Source organism: Oryctolagus cuniculus, chromosome 4, assembly GCF_051225735.1.
Source record: "Oryctolagus cuniculus isolate XC-2025 breed Fujian yellow rabbit chromosome 4, ASM5122573v1, whole genome shotgun sequence".
NCBI lineage: Eukaryota > Metazoa > Chordata > Mammalia > Lagomorpha > Leporidae > Oryctolagus > Oryctolagus cuniculus.
Window position 1 is genome coordinate 110,417,580 of NC_142870.1, and position 17,838 is coordinate 110,435,417.

The following is a 17,838-nucleotide window of genomic DNA, read 5'->3' on the forward strand; positions in this document are numbered from 1 at the left end:
GACGTACTTCTCAATCATCTTGTTGCATGGTAAGACCTGCTAAAATGTCTGATTTTGTGTGTTCCTATATTATAATATCCTAGTCAAATAAACCACATGTGGCTGGAACGAATTTGACAGCTTCTGAAAGAGATTAAAAGGTCAATCAATTGATCAATTTGAGGATTTAAAAAAGAAGATTGTAAATTCAGGATTTACAATAGCTTTGCCAGTAATTCAGCTACAGTATACAAAAATAGGGAAGAATGAGTCTTTAATGGCCATTTTTTTCTTAGGGATTGCCACCTGGACGTGATCAAAGGCACTTACTCTTTTGTAATCCGACCTAACTGTAGGATAGTTTCTATATAGGATAACGTGGGGCAGATGTTTGGCAAAGCAGTTGAGACACCTGTAACTCATATGGGGTGCCTGGTTTTGAGTGTCAGCTCTGCTCCTGATTCTAGTTTCCTGCTAATCTGTATCTGGGGAGGCAGCAGGCAATGACTCAAGTAGCTGAGTCCCTGCCTCCCACACGGGAGACCAGGATGGAGTTCCCACATCAGGGGAGCGAACCAGTGAATGGGATCTTTTGATCTCTCTTTCTCTCTCTGCCTTTCAAATAAATAATTTTAAATGAATAATGCATCTTCATTTCAAGAAGCCAAGATCTAGATCGTTTAATAATTAGTCTTAGCTTGTCTAATTCTAATGCCTGAGAAAGCCTGAATGGAGACTTATCAAATTTAGTGAGAGCTGCTGCTTCTGCTTCCAAGTCTGATTACACACAAGCTAGATGGTGCCACTAGGGTCTTCAGATTAATACGGTTTGTGACTCTTGGGACCATAGCCATTTCCGGTTAAAATAAGGTCGACGTTCTGCTTTAAACTTCACCCACGAGATCTTTCCCCTGTAACAAGCTGCGGATCACAGACATGCCGGCAGTAGCCTTGACTGGCCCGGGACGGAAGCTCATGTAAGGATAACGAGGAATGGCAGAACATGACATCCCTCCAATGCCATTTTGGCACAAGGATTCCTTGGAGCCAAAGGCACTTGAAAAATCGCAGACTCAAGGAGGGCTGCGTCAAATCCAGCCCCCTACGCCGGCGGCGCGGATCTGTCGGCTCCCAGAGCCCTGCCCCGACACAGCTGAGCTCCTCAGAAGATGCCTGGGGCTCCCTGCGGATCTGGCCTTTCCCGCCTCCCCACCCCCGGTGCAGATCTGGGTACTCCCCTGTACCTGCGCCTCCCCAGCGCGCGCCAAGCAGTCCGGCGCCCCGGCAGGCTGTCTCAGGCCAATCCCGGGGGCGCGGCTGGGAGCAGCCCCTCGCCAGGGCCCCGCCCCTCCACAAACCCTTTGTGATCCCATAGCCCGGGGCCCTCAACACAAGCAGGTGCACACTTTGAGGGAGGGGACTAGCATCGTCTCCTTCGCAACCAGAGTCCCTAGCCCAGCCGCCGAGGCCCCCTAGCCTGGGGAACTCCTGCCTGCTTGGGGGCCGGGGCGCCCTCCCTGTGTGCCTTTAACCCACGGCGGGGTGACTGCAGGGCCTCCACAGAACCAGCGGTCACAGCCGGTCCAGGGAGGCCTCCGAGGCCTCCTCGAAGCCTGGCTGGGGATGGCGCAGCCGCAGCTCCCCGCCTTCGCTCCGCCCCCTCTGGCTCCCCCGAGGCCCGCGAGGGGCGGGGCGCGCGCGGTCGTCATGGCAGCGCCGCCGACGCGGGGGCTGCCAAGGTGAGAGCAGCATGGCGAGCAACCCGGAGGACGTCGCCCCCGGCCCGGCCGGGTCCGCCAATGTCACCCCCACTGCGGACTCTTCAGCTTTGGCCCCGTCGGGCGAAGAGGGTAAGAAGTAGGGTGCCCCTGGGCGCCAGGCCGAGTCCTTGGAGCGGGCTGCGGGCCGGAGGCGGCGCTGTGGAGAGAGCCTCAGCTGTGCCCAGGTTTTGGGGCAGCCCCAAGCGCGGGCTGGGAGGGGGCCCTGGGGCGGGGTGCAGCGCCGGCCATCCTGGTAATCGAAGGAAGGTGTGTCTGTGGCTTTGCTGTCAAGGTCTCGGGGAGGGGGACGCTTCTCTCGGCCCCTTTGCAGGGTAGCCCCTGAGAGCAGGCCCCAGGTGAGCGAGAGAGCTCCGAGAGCGTCCCGCCCTGGCTCCGCTCGACCACTCTGTTTTAAATATCTTTGCGACCGAGAAATCACTGACAAATTAAGCGTAGCCTGAATGTCGGCCCCAGCAGCTGCTCCCCCGCACTCCAACCGCCCCGTTCCAGTTTTGGATGCTTGCTTGGAAGTCTGTGTGTGTTGAGCAGGGCGGGCCTTGGCACGAGGGTTGGGATGCCCCTGTCCCACCTCGGAATGCCTGACTTCAGTTCCAGCTTCCCTCTGAGGGGAAGGATCACCTGGAGGGCAGCAGGTGATGCCTCAAGGAGATGCCTCAATGAGGGCCACCCACGCGGAGGGTCCGGATCAGGCTCCTGGCTTCAGCTTCTCCCAGTCCCAGCTTTTTCGGGCATTTGGGAGTGAACCAGCAGATGGAAGCTCTGTCTCGATGCCTTTCAAATAAGCAAAATAATTTTTAAAAAATAAATGAAGGTGTGTGTTTGTAGGTATGAAACTGTGCTCAGGGCCTTACTTAATCCTTAGTGCACCCGGGAGATGGACATTGCTGTGCCCTGCCTTTCATATATGCAGAAATTTAAGTATTTTACTCCAAGTTACACACTGCAGATTCCTTGGATAGAGCATCCAAGTGTGACTGTCAGCCCTTGGATTTCCCAGAAATTAGCTGTTCTCAGATGGAATAGTTTGGAGGGAACTATCTCCAAAATGAGCCCCTCCCCTTTTAAAAATATTTATTTATTTGGAAGAGTTATACAGAGAGAGAAGGAGAGGCAGAGAGAGAGAGAGAGAGGGAGAGGGCTTCCATCGGTTGGTTCACTCCCCAGATGCCCGCAGTAATGCCCAGAGCTGTGCCGATCCGAAGCCAGGAGCTTCTTCCCGGTCCCCCACGTGGGTGCAGGGGCCCAAGGGACCTGGGCCATCTTCTACTGCTTTCCCAGGCCACAGCAGAGAGCTGGATTGGAAGAGGAGCAGCCAGGACTAGAACTGGCGCCTATATGGAATGCTGGCGCCGCAGGCAAAGGATTTTAACCTACTGTGCCACAACGCTGCCCCCAAAATGAGCCCCTCTTCTTTAGATTTTTAAACACACTGCCAGAAGTGTGACTGAAAAAATTTGGCTTAGCTTCTTGACAGTTTCCTGCCTAGCTGTGTTATTCTCTACTTTTTTGCTTTACAATTTTAAAATGCCTTATTGTTTAAGTGCATGAGCAGGAAGCTGGAGTCAGGAGCTGGATCCCAGCACTGAACCCAGGCACTCTGACGTGGGGCATGGCCATCTCAACCTTTAAGCTAAATTCACACTTCCCGAAACTTGAATACTTAAACTCAATAGCTAGCAAAGCAAGAATATTCTCATAACTTTCTCTACCATATTTCCCTTGCAATCTGTTCCTTTATTTATAAGTCACAAAAATGAGTTGTATGTCAGGGGTGTGTGTGGCCAGCATGGAACCTCCGTGTGTGCGATTCTCAGTCCTTCCCTTCTTTGTATCAGGGAAGGCAGTTAGCCAGAAGGGGCCCAGTGGGAGCTCAGCTGCAGCTTCTGCTTGAGATCTGCTGTGCTTGCTGTGTTTCCTGGCCAGGATGCCAAGGCAGCATTTTCTAGACTGCATTCCAAGTGAGCCATGGTTGCCTCAGTCTGGGAAAGGCAAGGTTCATGTCACTCCTTCACTCCAACCTCAACTATCTGAAGAGCCTGCATATGGGCGTATTTTAAATATCCTGAGATGTGTGGGAGGTAGGGCTCTGCCTAGCTTTGTTTAATTAACACTTCTCAAATTGAAAATAAAACTCATTCTATTTGGAACATCTCTTATCTTTAGAATATTAATTTCTTACACAACCCTTTTTGGGAAATACTGTTCTATTGTATTTGTTAGATACACAAAAATTTCCTTAAGTAGGTAAAGGCTTTCATTATGTACATCCATCCACATGTCAGGTAATATGCTGGCATTGTAAGCTTTCAGAGACTAAGCACATGGGAAAACTGCATTTTGTTGTTATTTTTTTTTTTTTTTGACAGGTAGAGTTACAGACAGTGAGAGAGAGAGACAGAGAGAAAGGTCTTCCTTCCATTGGTTCACTCCCCAAATGGCTGCCATGGCCAGCGCTGTGCTGATCTGAAGCCAGGAGCCAGGTGCTTCTCCTGGTCTCCCATGTGGGTGCAGGGCCCAAGCACTTAGGCCATCCTCCACTGCCTTCCCAGGCCACAGCAGAGAGCTGGACTGGAGGAGGAGCAACTGGAACTAGAACTTGGCGCCCATATGGGATGCTGGCATTAGCCAAGTGAGCCATGGCGCCGGCCCCACATTTTGTTATCTTAAAAAAGAATGTCAAACTATAATGAAAGATTCAAGTTTTGTTTAAAAACACACACATACATATACAAGAACAGAGGAAGTGCTGCAAGGCCTGAGCTGTGGCTGTGGTTGGCAGGGGGAGTACTGACGAGCATGTGTTTTCTTATATGGAAATTTCCAAACTGGAGTAAGCATGTGTGTGAAATGTATTTATAAAACGTTTTTCTTAAAGATATAAGACAAATTTATTTCCTTTCATTTTATTTTTTTTTATTTTTATTTTTTACAGGCAGAGTGGACAGTGAGAGAGAGAGACAGAGAGAAAGGTCTTCCTTTTGCCGCTGGTTCACCCTCCAATGGCCGCCGCGGCCAGCGCACCGCGCTGATCCGATGGCAGGAGCCAGGTGCTTCTCCTGGTCTCCCATGGGGTGCAGGGCCTAAGCACTTGGGCCATCCTCCACTGCACTCCCTGGCCACAGCAGAGAGCTGGCCTGGAAGAGGGCAACCGGGACAGAATCCGGCGCCCCGACCGGGACTAGAACCCGGTGTGCTGGCGCCGCAAGGTGGAGGATTAGCCTAGTGAGCCACGGCGCCGGCCATCCTTTCATTTTAAATACAGTGTTCCTTGTCCTAAATCTTGGTCTGCAGATCTGCTTAGCAAACTCTTTAAATCATATAGTACAGAAATCCACTCAGCAAAAGACATTTCTTTTTATTTATTTATTTGAAAGTCAAAGTTAACAGAGGAGGAGACACTGAGATCTTCCATCCTCTGGTTCACTCCCCCAAATGGCTGAAGCCAGGAGCCAGGATTTTCTAACTGGTCTCTCACACGGATGCAGGAGCCCAAACACTTGGGCCATCTTCCACTGCTTTCCCAGGCCACAGCAGGGAGTTGGATCTGAAGTGGAGCAGCCGAGACTTGAACCTGTGCCCATCAGGGATGCCGGCACCACCATAGGTGCAGGCTTAACTTGCTGTGCCACAGTACTGGCCCTATCAAGACATTTCTAAGATGCAGTTACTTAGAGACCATGGCGCTTTTAAAACATACAAACAAAAACCCACAACAGATTAGTCAGTGAGAGCTCTGAGCATGGATTCTTAAAAAGACATACACGAAAAGATGGAAGGAATGAAAACAACAGTGGCCAGCCTATGCTTCTAAGAAAAGCAACAGAACACGTGGGCCTTGCCAAAGATGCCTTTTAAGTAGTATTTTAAGAGCATTAAGGAAAGGTGTGCGTGTAATAAAGGAGACCTCTGCTCCTTCTTTGCTTTATTGAGAACTGAATGTGGGAAAATCACTTTTAGAAAAAGGAAGTGGAAGATCCCAGGCCCGGGAAGAGCTTCTGTGAGCCAGGCCTCCCTTGGGTGTGAAAAACCAGTTCCGTGCCAAGGCATTGCCAAGCTGGGATGTTCTGGAGGGTGTCCAGGAGGCTTGTGGGAACAGGTGATTTTTCAGATCATTAGACTGTCAGATAAAATTGGCTTTATTTGAAGCTGTTTTGAGAGCCTGAGTTACTCTAGCCCAATAAGGCACAGTGGAAAAGCTGTGGAGCCAGTGATTCTGTGCTCTGCCCCAATTAACTGTGTGATTTTGAACAAAATGTTTCATTTTTCTGGACATCACTTTCCTCAACTGCCTAATCTGCCTCATAACAGAGATGAGTGCTTCTCTTCATGTCGCTTCTCAGTTAGGGTGCTGACCTGAATCCCCTCAGTGGGTGCTTCCATGACCCTCATTCTACAGCTAGCATTTTTATTCCCTTTCCCATTACTTTTTTTTTTTTTTGACAGGCAGAGTGGACAGTGGGGGGGGGGGTAGAAAAAGTCTTCCTTTGCCGTTGGTCCATTGGTTCACCCTCCAATGGCCGCTGCGGCCGGCTCACCGTACTGATCCGATGGCAGGAGCCAGGTGCTTATCCTGGTCTCCCATGGGGTGCAGGGCCCAAGCACTTGGGCCATCCTCCACTGCACTCCCGGGCCATAGCAGAGAGCTGGCCTGGAAGAGGGGCAACCGGGACAGAATCCGGCGCCCCGACTGGGACTAGAACCCAGTGTGCCGGCGCCGCAAGGCGGAGGATTAGCCTAGTGAGCCGTGGCGCCGGCCTCCTTTCCCATTACTTTTATTTCTTTCCTCTTCTTCTATCCTGAAATTCTGTCTTCTTTTCTTCCCTACCCCAATGACACCCATACACTCACATCTTTGAAAGAGGGTTTTTGTTTTGTTTTGTTTTTAAAGCTTCTGGAATAATTTATATGTGATGATAGATCCATTTATTTTTTCAAAAGCTCTGGAGGCTCTTGCCAACCTCCAGGAAGATTATTATAATCTGTGTATGGAGAAACACCGGAAAATTAACCATTTTATATTACGTATACTCCAAGAAGTGGATGAAGAAATTAAAAAGGGGTAAGGAACACCAATGCTTGATTATATCAGTAGTATTCAAGGGTACTCAGTGGTGAAAATCCTGTTCTACTCAGTGATTTTGTAGCCAGTTGAAGGTGCTTGATTCAGATAAGTAGCTGAGTGACACTGTCAGCAAGTTTCAGAGGTGGTATAGGATATTGAGAAGAGCGCTAGACCACAAGTCTCCAAGCCTGGGCTCTGGACTTAACTCTTGTGAGTTGCGTGGGTTTAGGTAAATCACTGAAATTTTCAATGTTACTATCTATAAAGCAGGGATACTTTGTGAGAAATTGTTATGCAGTGTATAATAAAGTGCTTTTGCAAAGTCTGTAGAATGTTCAGTAGCTTTAAGTTACCTGTGTCTATCTATCTAGTTAAGTCCACCACAGACTTGGTTCCGGTAAATGTTATCTACAATGTTACTATTTACACATGATGAAAAAAATCCTTTCCTTTCTTTACTGGATTTATTTATTAAAAGAATTCGTTTTTAATATTAACAGAGTGGAAAAAGGAATCACAGTAAACATTGCTGGTAACAATCGTTTAATACCAGTAGAAAGAGTAACAGGTGAAGATTTTTGGATTCTTTCCAAACTTTTAAAGAATCATCCGTGTATTTCTGGTATGTGTCCTTAAGAATCAATACCTGCTGCTTTTCATTTCCTGAGTTTGGAAGTATTCTTTATAAGGAGTATCAGCTTCTATTCATCTGTATCTCTTAGGTTTGGATGTTAGATACAACCTCCTAAGTGATGTTGGCGCATACTATGCTGCAAAGCTGCTGCAGGTATATTTTCCTACAGAATATCCCTCTTTCTGTTGACAGTGAAACCACTTAGGCTAATGGCACACACAAGATCACTAGTTTTTGCAAAATGTCAAGGGTCCTGACTCTGCTATATTGTTTATTTATTGAAATGATTTTTCTGCTATATTTGTTCCACTGAAAACTCATGTGTCTTATTAAGAGCTGGAACCCAGAGTCCCTGAGTCAGCTGTCAGGCACATGTGCACCATGACTGAACACATAAAGCACAGCCATACTTCCAACTGTTGGGCAAAACTGAACGTAGTCTTTTCTGTCATTTATATTGCAATTATATTTTTGCTTAAATGATGATCTTTTATTTGTTTTAATGGTAGTTGCTTTTCTGGAATTTTAGTTTTTCTGGGTCATAAAGATATCCTTTGGAGTTAACAACATTTTTACTAAAATAAAGTTTGTATGTTTATGTGAGTGTACATGTGTAAATTTAAATTGATTGATTTCCAGTAATCTATGTGTAGTAAGTTTATTTTACCTCTTTATTTTAGAAACAACTTTATCTCATTTACTTAAACCTTATGTTTAATGATATTGGGCCAGATGGGGGAGAACTCATTGCCAAAGCACTACGTGTAAGTACTTATGTACTTCAAGCTAATGCTTTGTGTGGGAATTTTAACTTCTGATACCTTGGGAAAAAAGTGTTAAATGTTAATATGAACTTATTTTAATATTGTAGGAATGTATTTTTTACTGTACATCAGTTTATTGAAGTGTGGACATTACATGAACACCTTTGAACACATTTAAAAAATAAACAGCTTTATTGAGATATAATTTACATATATAAAATATATCCTCTTAGAGTCTTTGATACACTTTTTTTTAAATTATAGTCACAGAGTTGTGCAGCCATCACCACCATCAGTGTTCTTAGGACATTTTCATCAAACCCTCCACCCCCTTGAAAGCAACCCCAAACCCATTATCAAATAGTCTCCCATTTTTCCCCTCCCCTACTCTCTAGCCTCTGGTAGTCACTGATCTACTTTCTGTAGATTTTATATATGAGTAGAATCAAATAATATGTGGCTTTTGTGACTGCTTTAACATATTCAAGGTTCACCCATGTTATAACATACCTGCACTTCATTCCTTTCTGTTGTCAAACAATATTCCATTTTATGGGAACATTGTAGTGTACTCATCCATCAGTTAATGGGCAGCTGGTTTTTGTACTTTTTGGCTGTTAGGAACCATGTATGGATATCTGCACATTTTTGTGTAGACTCACGTTTTCAGTTTTGGAGATTGTATACCTAGGAGTGGAATTGCTGGGTCATGTAATAACTCTGTTACCATTTTGAGGAGCTGTTTCCCTAAGTGGCTACACCTTTTTACAGTTCTCCCAAGTCTGTGATCATGTATCTTGTTTTGCTGAACTTATTTATTAAGCTGTTTGGTTTTTTTTTGTGGATTCCTTAGGAATTTCCATAAAGTACAAGATCATGCCATATACAATCAGAGTTTTACTTCTTTTCCAATTTGGATGTTTGCTTTCTTTCTTGCTTAACTGCATTGGCTAGAACCTCCAAAATAATGTTAAATAGGCAGGGTGAGAGCAAACATCCTTGTCTTTCTGGTCTTACAGGAATCTGAATGCATTTTAATGGTAATTATGTGCACTATTATATGTCCTGTTTATTCATTAAAACAATGAAATGTCTAAAGTTTTCTTGGTGGAAGATATACCATAAAAGCAGACAAAGAGATGGAGTTAAACTTCTGCAAATGTCTGAGAAATATTACTTTAAAGGTGATTTGGGGGGAGAAGTGACTACGTAATGTGTACAGACCCACCTTTAGGGTGAGGAACATGTCCTGGAACCAGCTGCAGATGATGGCTGCACAACATTCTGTGAATGCACCAAACACCACTAGTTTGAACACTTTAAATGATTAATTTTACATAAATTTCACCTGAATACAAAAAAAGTGAAATGGTGTAATTTTCATAGAAGATAAATTTATTGACATTGCATTAGAAGGAAAGTTTACCAAAATCTGCTCTATTTACTGTTTATTGTTTAGGCACTTGTCTCGGGAGCATTCTTTCTACCAAACTAGATTCTTATCTATTACGGGGAAATTGAAGGTTAACTTTAAGAAACATGTCTTACTCCATGAAAAACAGATGAGTCTACAAATAGTAATATGGTTTCCTAACTCATGTAATTTAGAGAATTCTGTAGACTAAAACTTAATTAAGTTTTAATTTTTTCCTTTCAGAAGAATACAACCCTGAAATACCTAAGAATGACTGGAAACAAGATTGAAAATAAAGGTGGAATGTTTTTTGCTACAATGTTGCAAATAAATTCCTCTTTAGAGAAATTAGATCTGGGTGATTGTGATCTGGTGAGTAAATGAGTTATGAGAAACCACCCTGATTGTGGGTCATTCTTCCATGAAACTAACGGAGAGAACTGTTCAGGAGACCAGCTAAATGAGTCTTTAAGAATGATTCATCTTGGGCCGGCGCTGCGGCTCACTAGGCTAATTCTCTGCCTTGCGGCGCCGGCACTCCGGGTTCTAGTCCCGGTCGGGGCGCCGGATTCTGTCCCGGTTGCCCCTCTTCCAGGCCAGCCCTCTGCTGTGGCCAGGGAGTGCAGTGGAGGATGGCCCAGGTGCTTGGGCCCTGCACCCCATGGGAGACCAGGAAAAGCACCTGGCTCCTGGCTCCTGCCATCGGATCAGCGCAGTGCGCCGGCTGCAGCAGCGGCCATTGGAGGGTGAACCAACGGCAAAGGAAGACCTGTCTCTCTCTCACTGTCCACTCTGCCTGTCAAAAAAAAAAAAAAAAAAAAAAAAAGAAGAAGAATGATTCATCTTGCCACTAATGTCCAATGTCAGAGAAAAAGTGTTTTTTCCTCTCCCTCAACATAATAGTACAGACTGTTAATAAAATCAGATTATAGTAATAGTAAATACTATAGAAAACTACCCAGTAATAATAAAAACATTCTAAAACTTGCATTCATAGCTCATTTTAATTTGTATTGGATTTTTTAAAGCAAAAAACTGGGGACTGGCACTGGGATGTAGTGGGTAAAGGCACCGCCTGCTGTGCCAGCATCCCATATGGGTACTGGTTTGAGTCTCGGCTGCTCCACTTCCAATCCAGCCCTCTGCTATGGCCTGGGAAAGCAGTGGAAGATGGCACCCACATGGGAGACCCAGAAGAAGCTCCTGGCTCCTGGTTTCAGATCAGTGCAGCTCCAGCCTTGGTGGCCATCTGAGGGAGTGAACCAGCGGATGGAAGTCAGTCTGTCTCTCTCTCTCTCTCTCTCTGCCTCAGCCTCTCTGTAACTCTGCTTTTCAAATAAAATAAATAAATCTTTAAAAACAACAACAACAACAAAAAACAAACAAACAAAAAAAGAAAGTGGTGCTGTGGTGCAGCAGGTTAATGGCCTGGCCTGAAGCACCGGCATCCCATATGGGCGCTGGTTCTATTCCCGGCTGCTCCTCTTCCCATCCAGCTCTCTGCTACGGCCTGGGAAAGCAGAAGAAGAAGGTCCAAGTCCTTGGGCCCCTGCACCCACGTGGGAGACCTGGAAGAAGCTCCTGGCTTTGAATCAGCACAGCTCCAGCCATTGTGGCCATTTAGGGAGTGAACCAGAGGATGGAAGACCTCTCTCTCTCTTGCCCTCTCCCTCTCCTTCTCTCTCTGTGTAACTCTGACTTTCAAATAAATAAATTAAAAAAAAAAGAAAGTACTCTTTTTTAACTAAATAGTACCTCATTAGTATAATATAAATTCTTTAAAAAAAAAAAAGATTGATTGATTGATTTGAAAGAGTTAGAGAAGAGAGACAGAGAGAGACCTTCCATCTTCTGGTTTACTATCTAGATGGCTGCCAACTGGGCCAACCTGGAGCCCAGAGCTTCATCTGGGTCTCCCACATGTGTGACAGGGACCCAAACACTTTGGCTATCTTCCACTGCTTTCCCAGGCCATAAGCAGGGAGTTGGATCAGAAGTGGAGCAGCTGGGACTTGACCCAGTGGTGGCTTTACTCGCTATGCCACAACATGGGGCCCCCAATTTTTTTTTTTTTTAACTTTGTTTATTTGAAAGGCAGAATGGCAGAGGGAGGGACTGACAGGGATAAAGAATGATTTTTCCATCAGCTGATTTGCCACCCAAATGGTCCCAACAGCAAGCAGTAGCTTAACCTACTGCACCACAATACCAGTCCTTATAAGTTCTTTTATTTATGAAAATAGCTTATAGATACTTATTATTTATATTAATAGCATTAAAAACTTAAAATTAGGATGCTAAAAGCTGCTATGAGCCGCCTTCTGGCCTGATAGAGAAATGTGTGCTTTGTATGTCTTCAGACTTCACTTTGTCAAACACGCTTTCAAAAATTAAGGCCCACTCTTTTTTTTTTTTTTTTTTTTTTTTTTTTGTGAGAGAGAGAGAGGTGTTCCATCCAATGGTTCACTCCCCAGATGGCTGCAACGGCTAAAGCTGTGCCAATCTGAAGCCAGGAGCCAGGAGCTTCTTCCGGGTCTCCCACAGGGGTGCAGGGGCCCAAGGACTTGGGCCATCTTCTACTGCTTTCCCAGAGCTGGACAGGAAGTGGAGCAGCCGAGTCTTGAACCGGCACCCATATGGGATGCCAATGCTTCAGGCAAGGTGTCAGCTCACTGCGCCACAGCGCCAGCCCCAAGGCCCACTCTTAGGAACCTGGTACATAGCTTAAGAGTAATGCAAAATTCACTGGGATATGAAAATAGTAAGATGGGCCAGGCAGCTCTTTGGGGTTGTTGGTTTAAGGTAGTAGATGCTACCTGTATGGTTCTGGGAAAGCATTAATTCAATATTCATTTTGGATACATGTCAGCCATTCTGTTAGGTACTAAGACTACCAAAGCGATTTAGATATGGCTCTGATGTGTAAAAAGCCCCTATATTTTAAGATTTATTTATTTATTTATTCATTTGAAAGGTAGAGCAACAGGGGGAGGGGTTGGGAGAAGGGGAAATCTTCTATCTGCTGGTTCACTTCCCAAATGACAGGCAGGTCTGGGCAGGCTGAAGCCAGGCTGGAACTCCATCCTGTTCTTCCACATAGGTGGCAGGGGCCCAAAGGGCCATCTTCCAGTGCTTTCCTAGACATGTTAGGGAGGTAGACCGGAAGCAGAGCAGCTGGGACCCAGACTATCACTCCAATGTGGCATCGAAAGTAGCATCTTAACCTGTGCCACAATACTGGCCCCCCAGATTATATTTAGCTGGTAAAATATCTATCTATGGTGCAACAGGTTAAGCTGCCACATACAATACCGGCATCCCCTACTGGAAGGTCTTTTCAAGTCACAGCTGCTCTGCTTCTGATCCAGCTCTCTGCTAATGTGCCAGGGAGGTGGCAAGTGATGGCCCAAGTTCATGGGCCCTGCCACCCACGTGGGAGACCTACTGTAGTTCCTGGCTCCTAGCTTCAATCTGGCCTAACTCTGGGCCATTTGTAGCCATTTGAGGAGTGAACCAGCAAATAGAAGACTGGTATCTCTCTCTCTGCCTTTCAAATAAATAGATGAGAGAGAGAGAAAGAGAGAGACAGAGAGAGGGGAGGGGAGGGGAGGGGAGGGAAGAAAGAGAGATGGGAAGAAGGAGAGAAGGGAAGAAACCGAGAAAAACGCAACCATGACTGAGTTCTTTGAGAAGAGAAGAGATGGTGACAGGATGGTCAGTTAAAACCTGGGAAGGTGCTGCAGTAATAAGGTGTAGGAATAACCACCATGGAGAGGGTCTGTGGCAGAACACTGCAGGCAGGGGAGCTAGCGTAAGACACAAAGACAGTGATTCCTTAAGTAGGGTATGAGTAGCACTGCCTGTATGGGCGACGAAGTAATTTTGATATTCATGTTTATAGATGTTTCTATTTATTTCAAGGGATGATTTTCTTTTATGGCAGGACACAATATTACAGTGGAACAGTGAGCTTTGTGGCAAAGTATTAATAGGAAAGTAGTACTGAGAAATTTTGCATATTCAGATATGGCAGCAGTCAGGAGGGAGGAATAATGAAATATGAAGTATGACAGACTTTCATAACGAGAAAGTCAGCCTGGCATTGTGGTGCAGTGGGTTAAGCCATGGCCTGCAACACCGGCATCCCATATGAGCACCAGTTCAAGTTCCTGCTGTCCCACTTCTCATCCTGCTCCTTGCTAATGTGCCTGGAAAAGCAGAAGGTGGCCTGGGTGTTCGGCCCCTGCACCCACGTGGAACAGCCAGATGGAGCTCCTGGCTGCTGGCTTCAGTGTACCCCAGCCCCAGCTGTTGTGGCTAATTGCGGCGTGAACCAGAGGACTGAAGATCTCTCTTCTCTCCGTGTGTGTCTTCCTCTCTAACTCTGCCTTTCAAACAAATAACACCCAAGGGAAGGAGGATTAGGCCCTTCCAGTCGGGTAGAGAGAGGGAGGTCAGTGGGAGCTGTGACAAAATCTGATTAGTAACATGTTCCCACCAGAGTGTGAGGAAGAAAATGAAAGGCTTGCTCAGGGATGTGCACTGCCTAAGTATCCTAGCCCCAGCCAGAATCCATGTGTGTGTCTGCACATGGAGGTCTGCATCCCTGGGCATCGGATAGAACTTTGAGGCTTGGGAGCAGACTTGGGGCAAGCAGACCTGGGGCAAGCGCCCAGAAACTGAACAGCGAGACATCAGGGAACCACCCATGCAGGCTGGAGATAGATTTTAGGGCAGAGAAAAAAGAATTTAGTAACACTTCATTTCTGAATTTGATCAACCTACAATACGTAGAGCAGGAAATACATAAACCTTTTTAAAAAAAAACAATTTTGACTTATCAGAACTTCAGATCTTGAAATATTTATGTAGGAGAATTAATTTATGAAGTTTGTCAGTTTCCTTAATGAATTTACCTGTTTTCAGGGAATGCAAAGTGTGATAGCATTTGCTACTGTACTAACTCAAAACCAAGCAATTAAGGGAATGAACCTCAACCGACCCATACTGTATGGTGAACAGGTATGTGTACAAAGTGATGGTAGGTAATAAAAGCAGCATAATGATCAATAAAACTAAGGTACTATTGTGATTTATGTTCAATATTCATTATATTTTTGGAATTGTTTACTTATAAAGTACTAATTACAAACAGAAACTTATTTAAAGGAAAATTATACTAATGTTTATAAGATATTTATAACTAAATATGCTTTTAGATGTAGCTCATGTGTCACCTTTCTTCTGAGGAAGTAAACTTGTGAGGTCAAAAGTACTTAAAAGGAAAGCATAAATGATCAAGTGGCAGTTTTTTACTGTTATGGTGATGTGACTTAGCCATTACTAAATCTGTAACGAAACGGTGGTCTGGTGAATTGGGATTTGGTCATATCTCTAGGTAAGCTCTTGGCTGGAGACAGAAAGATAAACAAAAAACATGGTTCCCACTTTCAAGGCTTCTCCCTGTTTAACATTCTCCCTGTTTAACATTACTCTCATCAGTAAAAAGCTAGGGAATAGGAATTAATTTAATTATTGTTTTAAACAAAAATAGAGATATCACTCCTAAGAGAAAAGGTAAATATTTAAAGCACTTTGTGTAGCCCAAAAAAATAAGCATTCGAGTTCAGGTTCAAATGTTCATTTAAGTTCAGTGTTCAAATGAACTTTAAACTTGTTTTTAAAGAGAATTAACCGTGTTTTAAAAAACTTTTTAAACTGATTTGAGAGGCAGAGAGATGGGGTTGGGGATGGGACAGAGTACCCATAAAATGGAATATTGTTTGGCAGTAAAAAGGAATGCAGTGCAGGTATGTTACAACATGGGTGAACCTTGAATACGTTAAAGCAGTCACAAAAAGCCACTTTGATTCTACTTATAAGCAAGTCTACAGAAAGGAGATCAGTGGCTGCTGAGGCTGGGGAGTAGGGGGAGGGGAAAAATGGGAGAGTATTTGATAATGGGTGTGGGGCTGCTTTTGGGGTGGGGGGAGTGATGGAAGTGTCCTAAGAACATTGGCCAGTCCCGCGGCTCACTAGGCTAATCCTTCGCCTGCTGCGCCGGTAACCCGGGTTCTAGTCCCGGTTGTTCCTCTTCCAGTCCAGCTCTCTGCTGTGGCCCGGGAAGGCAGTGGAGGATGGCGCAGGTCCTTGGGCCCTGCACCCGCATGGAAGACAACCTGGAAGCACCTGGCTCCTGGCTTCAGATTGGCATAGGGCGCTGGCCATAGCAGCAACTTGGGGGGTGAACCAATGGAAGGAAGACCTTTCTGTCTCTAACTCTGCCTGTCCAAAAAAAAAAAAAAAAAAAAAAAAAAAAAAAAAAAAAAAAATCCTAAGAACACTGATGGTGGTGGTGATTGCAGAGCTCTGTGAATTAAGTACTTGTACTTCCCTGCTCTGCTGTTCCTATATAAAAGCCTGTAAAATTATTCCATTTAAGGGTTTTACTGTTAATTACATGAAGGACAAATAACAAAATAAGAAGCAGTAAGATGTTGGATCTCAAATTTGATTGTTCATGGGGAGTTTGGAAAAATGTCATTGTCAAGTGCCACTCTGAACAAATTAAATCAGTGAATGGGGCTAAAATGCTTTACTATGTCTCCCTTCATAAGGGTGACCCCTCTCTTTCAAGATTCTTAGCCTAAAATGCAAATGCAAAAATATCTTGGGTATGTCATCTGTGCCCAGGTACCAGGTAGAGTAGCATTGCACCCTCTAAGTGGTCAGTTTGCATTTCAAAGCCCTAAATTAGAAATCATCCCTTTTTTTCAATGTCAAAGCAACACTCCCAACAAATCAGATTTAGAGTTACAGAATACTGAACTATAAAAAATAAATTTCAGTTTGCTACAGAATGCTTGTTTTGTGCCAGGTCTTTTTCTTTTTTTAAGATTTTATTTATTTAATTTGCAAGGTAGATTTACAGACAGAGAGGGAGAGACAGAGAGAAAGGTCCATCCACTGGTTCACTCCCCAAATGGCCACAATGGTTGCAGCTGGGCCGATCCAAAGCCAGGAGCCAGCTTCTTCTGGGTCTCCCACGCGGGTGCAGGGGCCCAAGCACTTGGGCCATTTTCCACTGCTTTCCCAGGGCATCAGCAGGGAGCTGGACTGGATGTGGAGCAGCCAGGACACGAACGGGCACCCATAGGGGATGCCAGCATCACAGGCAGAGGCTTAGTCTACTGAGCCACAGCACAGGCCCCACTAGGTGTTTTTTATATGTATTATTTTAGGGACAGCATAATTTCACTTTACAGAAAAAGAAATAGACTCAGCTGGGTAACAATTTGCCTGTTTGTAAAGTAAAAGGTAAAGTTAGCACCTGGACAGTTTTGGTTATTATAAACTTACCTTTTGTGCTATTGCTAAGTGGTTTCATTTAGCTTTTCAGATTTTTCTGAGTACTTGTACCTAACAAAGAACATACAGTTTTCCATGTTCATCATCAACATTTCCAGTGACTATAAAGCTTATTAGAAGGGCAGGTGCTTGGCACAGTGGTTAAGATGCTGCGTGGAATGCTCACAACTCATATTGGGGTGCCTTTTTTTTTTTTTAAGAATTATTTTATTTATTTGAAAGTCAGTTTCAGAGAAAGGTAGAGTCAGAGAGAGAGGTCTTCGATTCTGCTGGTTCACTCCCCAAATGACCGCAACAGTCAGAGTTGAGCTAATCTGAAGCCAGGAGCCAGGAGCTTCTTCCAGGTCTCCCAAGTGAGTGCAGGGGCCAAGGACTTGAGCTATCTATCTTCCGGTTTCCCAGGCCATAGCAGAGAGCTGGATCTGAAGAGGAGCAGCAGGGACTCGAACCGGCGCACATGCTCTGCAGGCTGGGGCTTTAACCCACTGTGCCACAGCACTGGTCCCTTTTAACTTCTGATTCAGCTTGCTGATAATGTGCCTGGGAAAGCAGTGGAAGATGGCACAAGTACTTGGGCCCATGCACCCACATGAGACACCCAGATGGAATTCCAGGCTCTTGGATTTGGAAATGCCCAGCCCCAGCTGTTGTAGCCATTTGGGGATTGAACCAGCAGATGGGAGGTACCCCCCACCCCCTCTCTTCCTTGCCCTCCTCCCTCTCCCTTTCCTTTTTTCTCTTTTCCTCTCTCTGCAATCTTGCCTTTCTAATAAGTAAATAAATACTTAAAAAATAATTTAAATAACAGCATATGTTTGGAATATACATGTACTGCT

The 17,838-nt window shown here is 45.0% G+C and overlaps 1 protein-coding gene across 8 annotated transcripts in view; it reads left to right on the forward strand.

The window, feature by feature from the left end:
* Positions 1–1,359: 1,359 nt before the first annotated feature.
* LRRC34 (leucine rich repeat containing 34) overlaps positions 1,360–17,838 on the forward strand; it is a 31,934-nt gene continuing 15,455 nt past the window's right edge. For 2 of the 8 annotated variants that reach the window (XM_089330966.1, XM_051818775.3), the window contains exons 1-7: positions 1,637–1,829; positions 6,699–6,819; positions 7,323–7,444; positions 7,545–7,609; positions 8,137–8,220; positions 9,878–10,006; positions 14,561–14,656. In XM_089330966.1, the coding sequence (XP_089187092.1) occupies positions 1,730–1,829; positions 6,699–6,819; positions 7,323–7,444; positions 7,545–7,609; positions 8,137–8,220; positions 9,878–10,006; positions 14,561–14,656 (717 nt within the window). In that variant the 5' untranslated portion in view covers positions 1,637–1,729. Of the gene's footprint in view, positions 1,830–6,698; positions 6,820–7,322; positions 7,445–7,544; positions 7,610–8,136; positions 8,221–9,877; positions 10,007–14,560; positions 14,657–17,838 lie in introns of those variants that run through there. The other 6 variants (XM_008266460.5, XM_089330965.1, XR_016232576.1 and 3 more) reach the window with 6 other exon arrangements.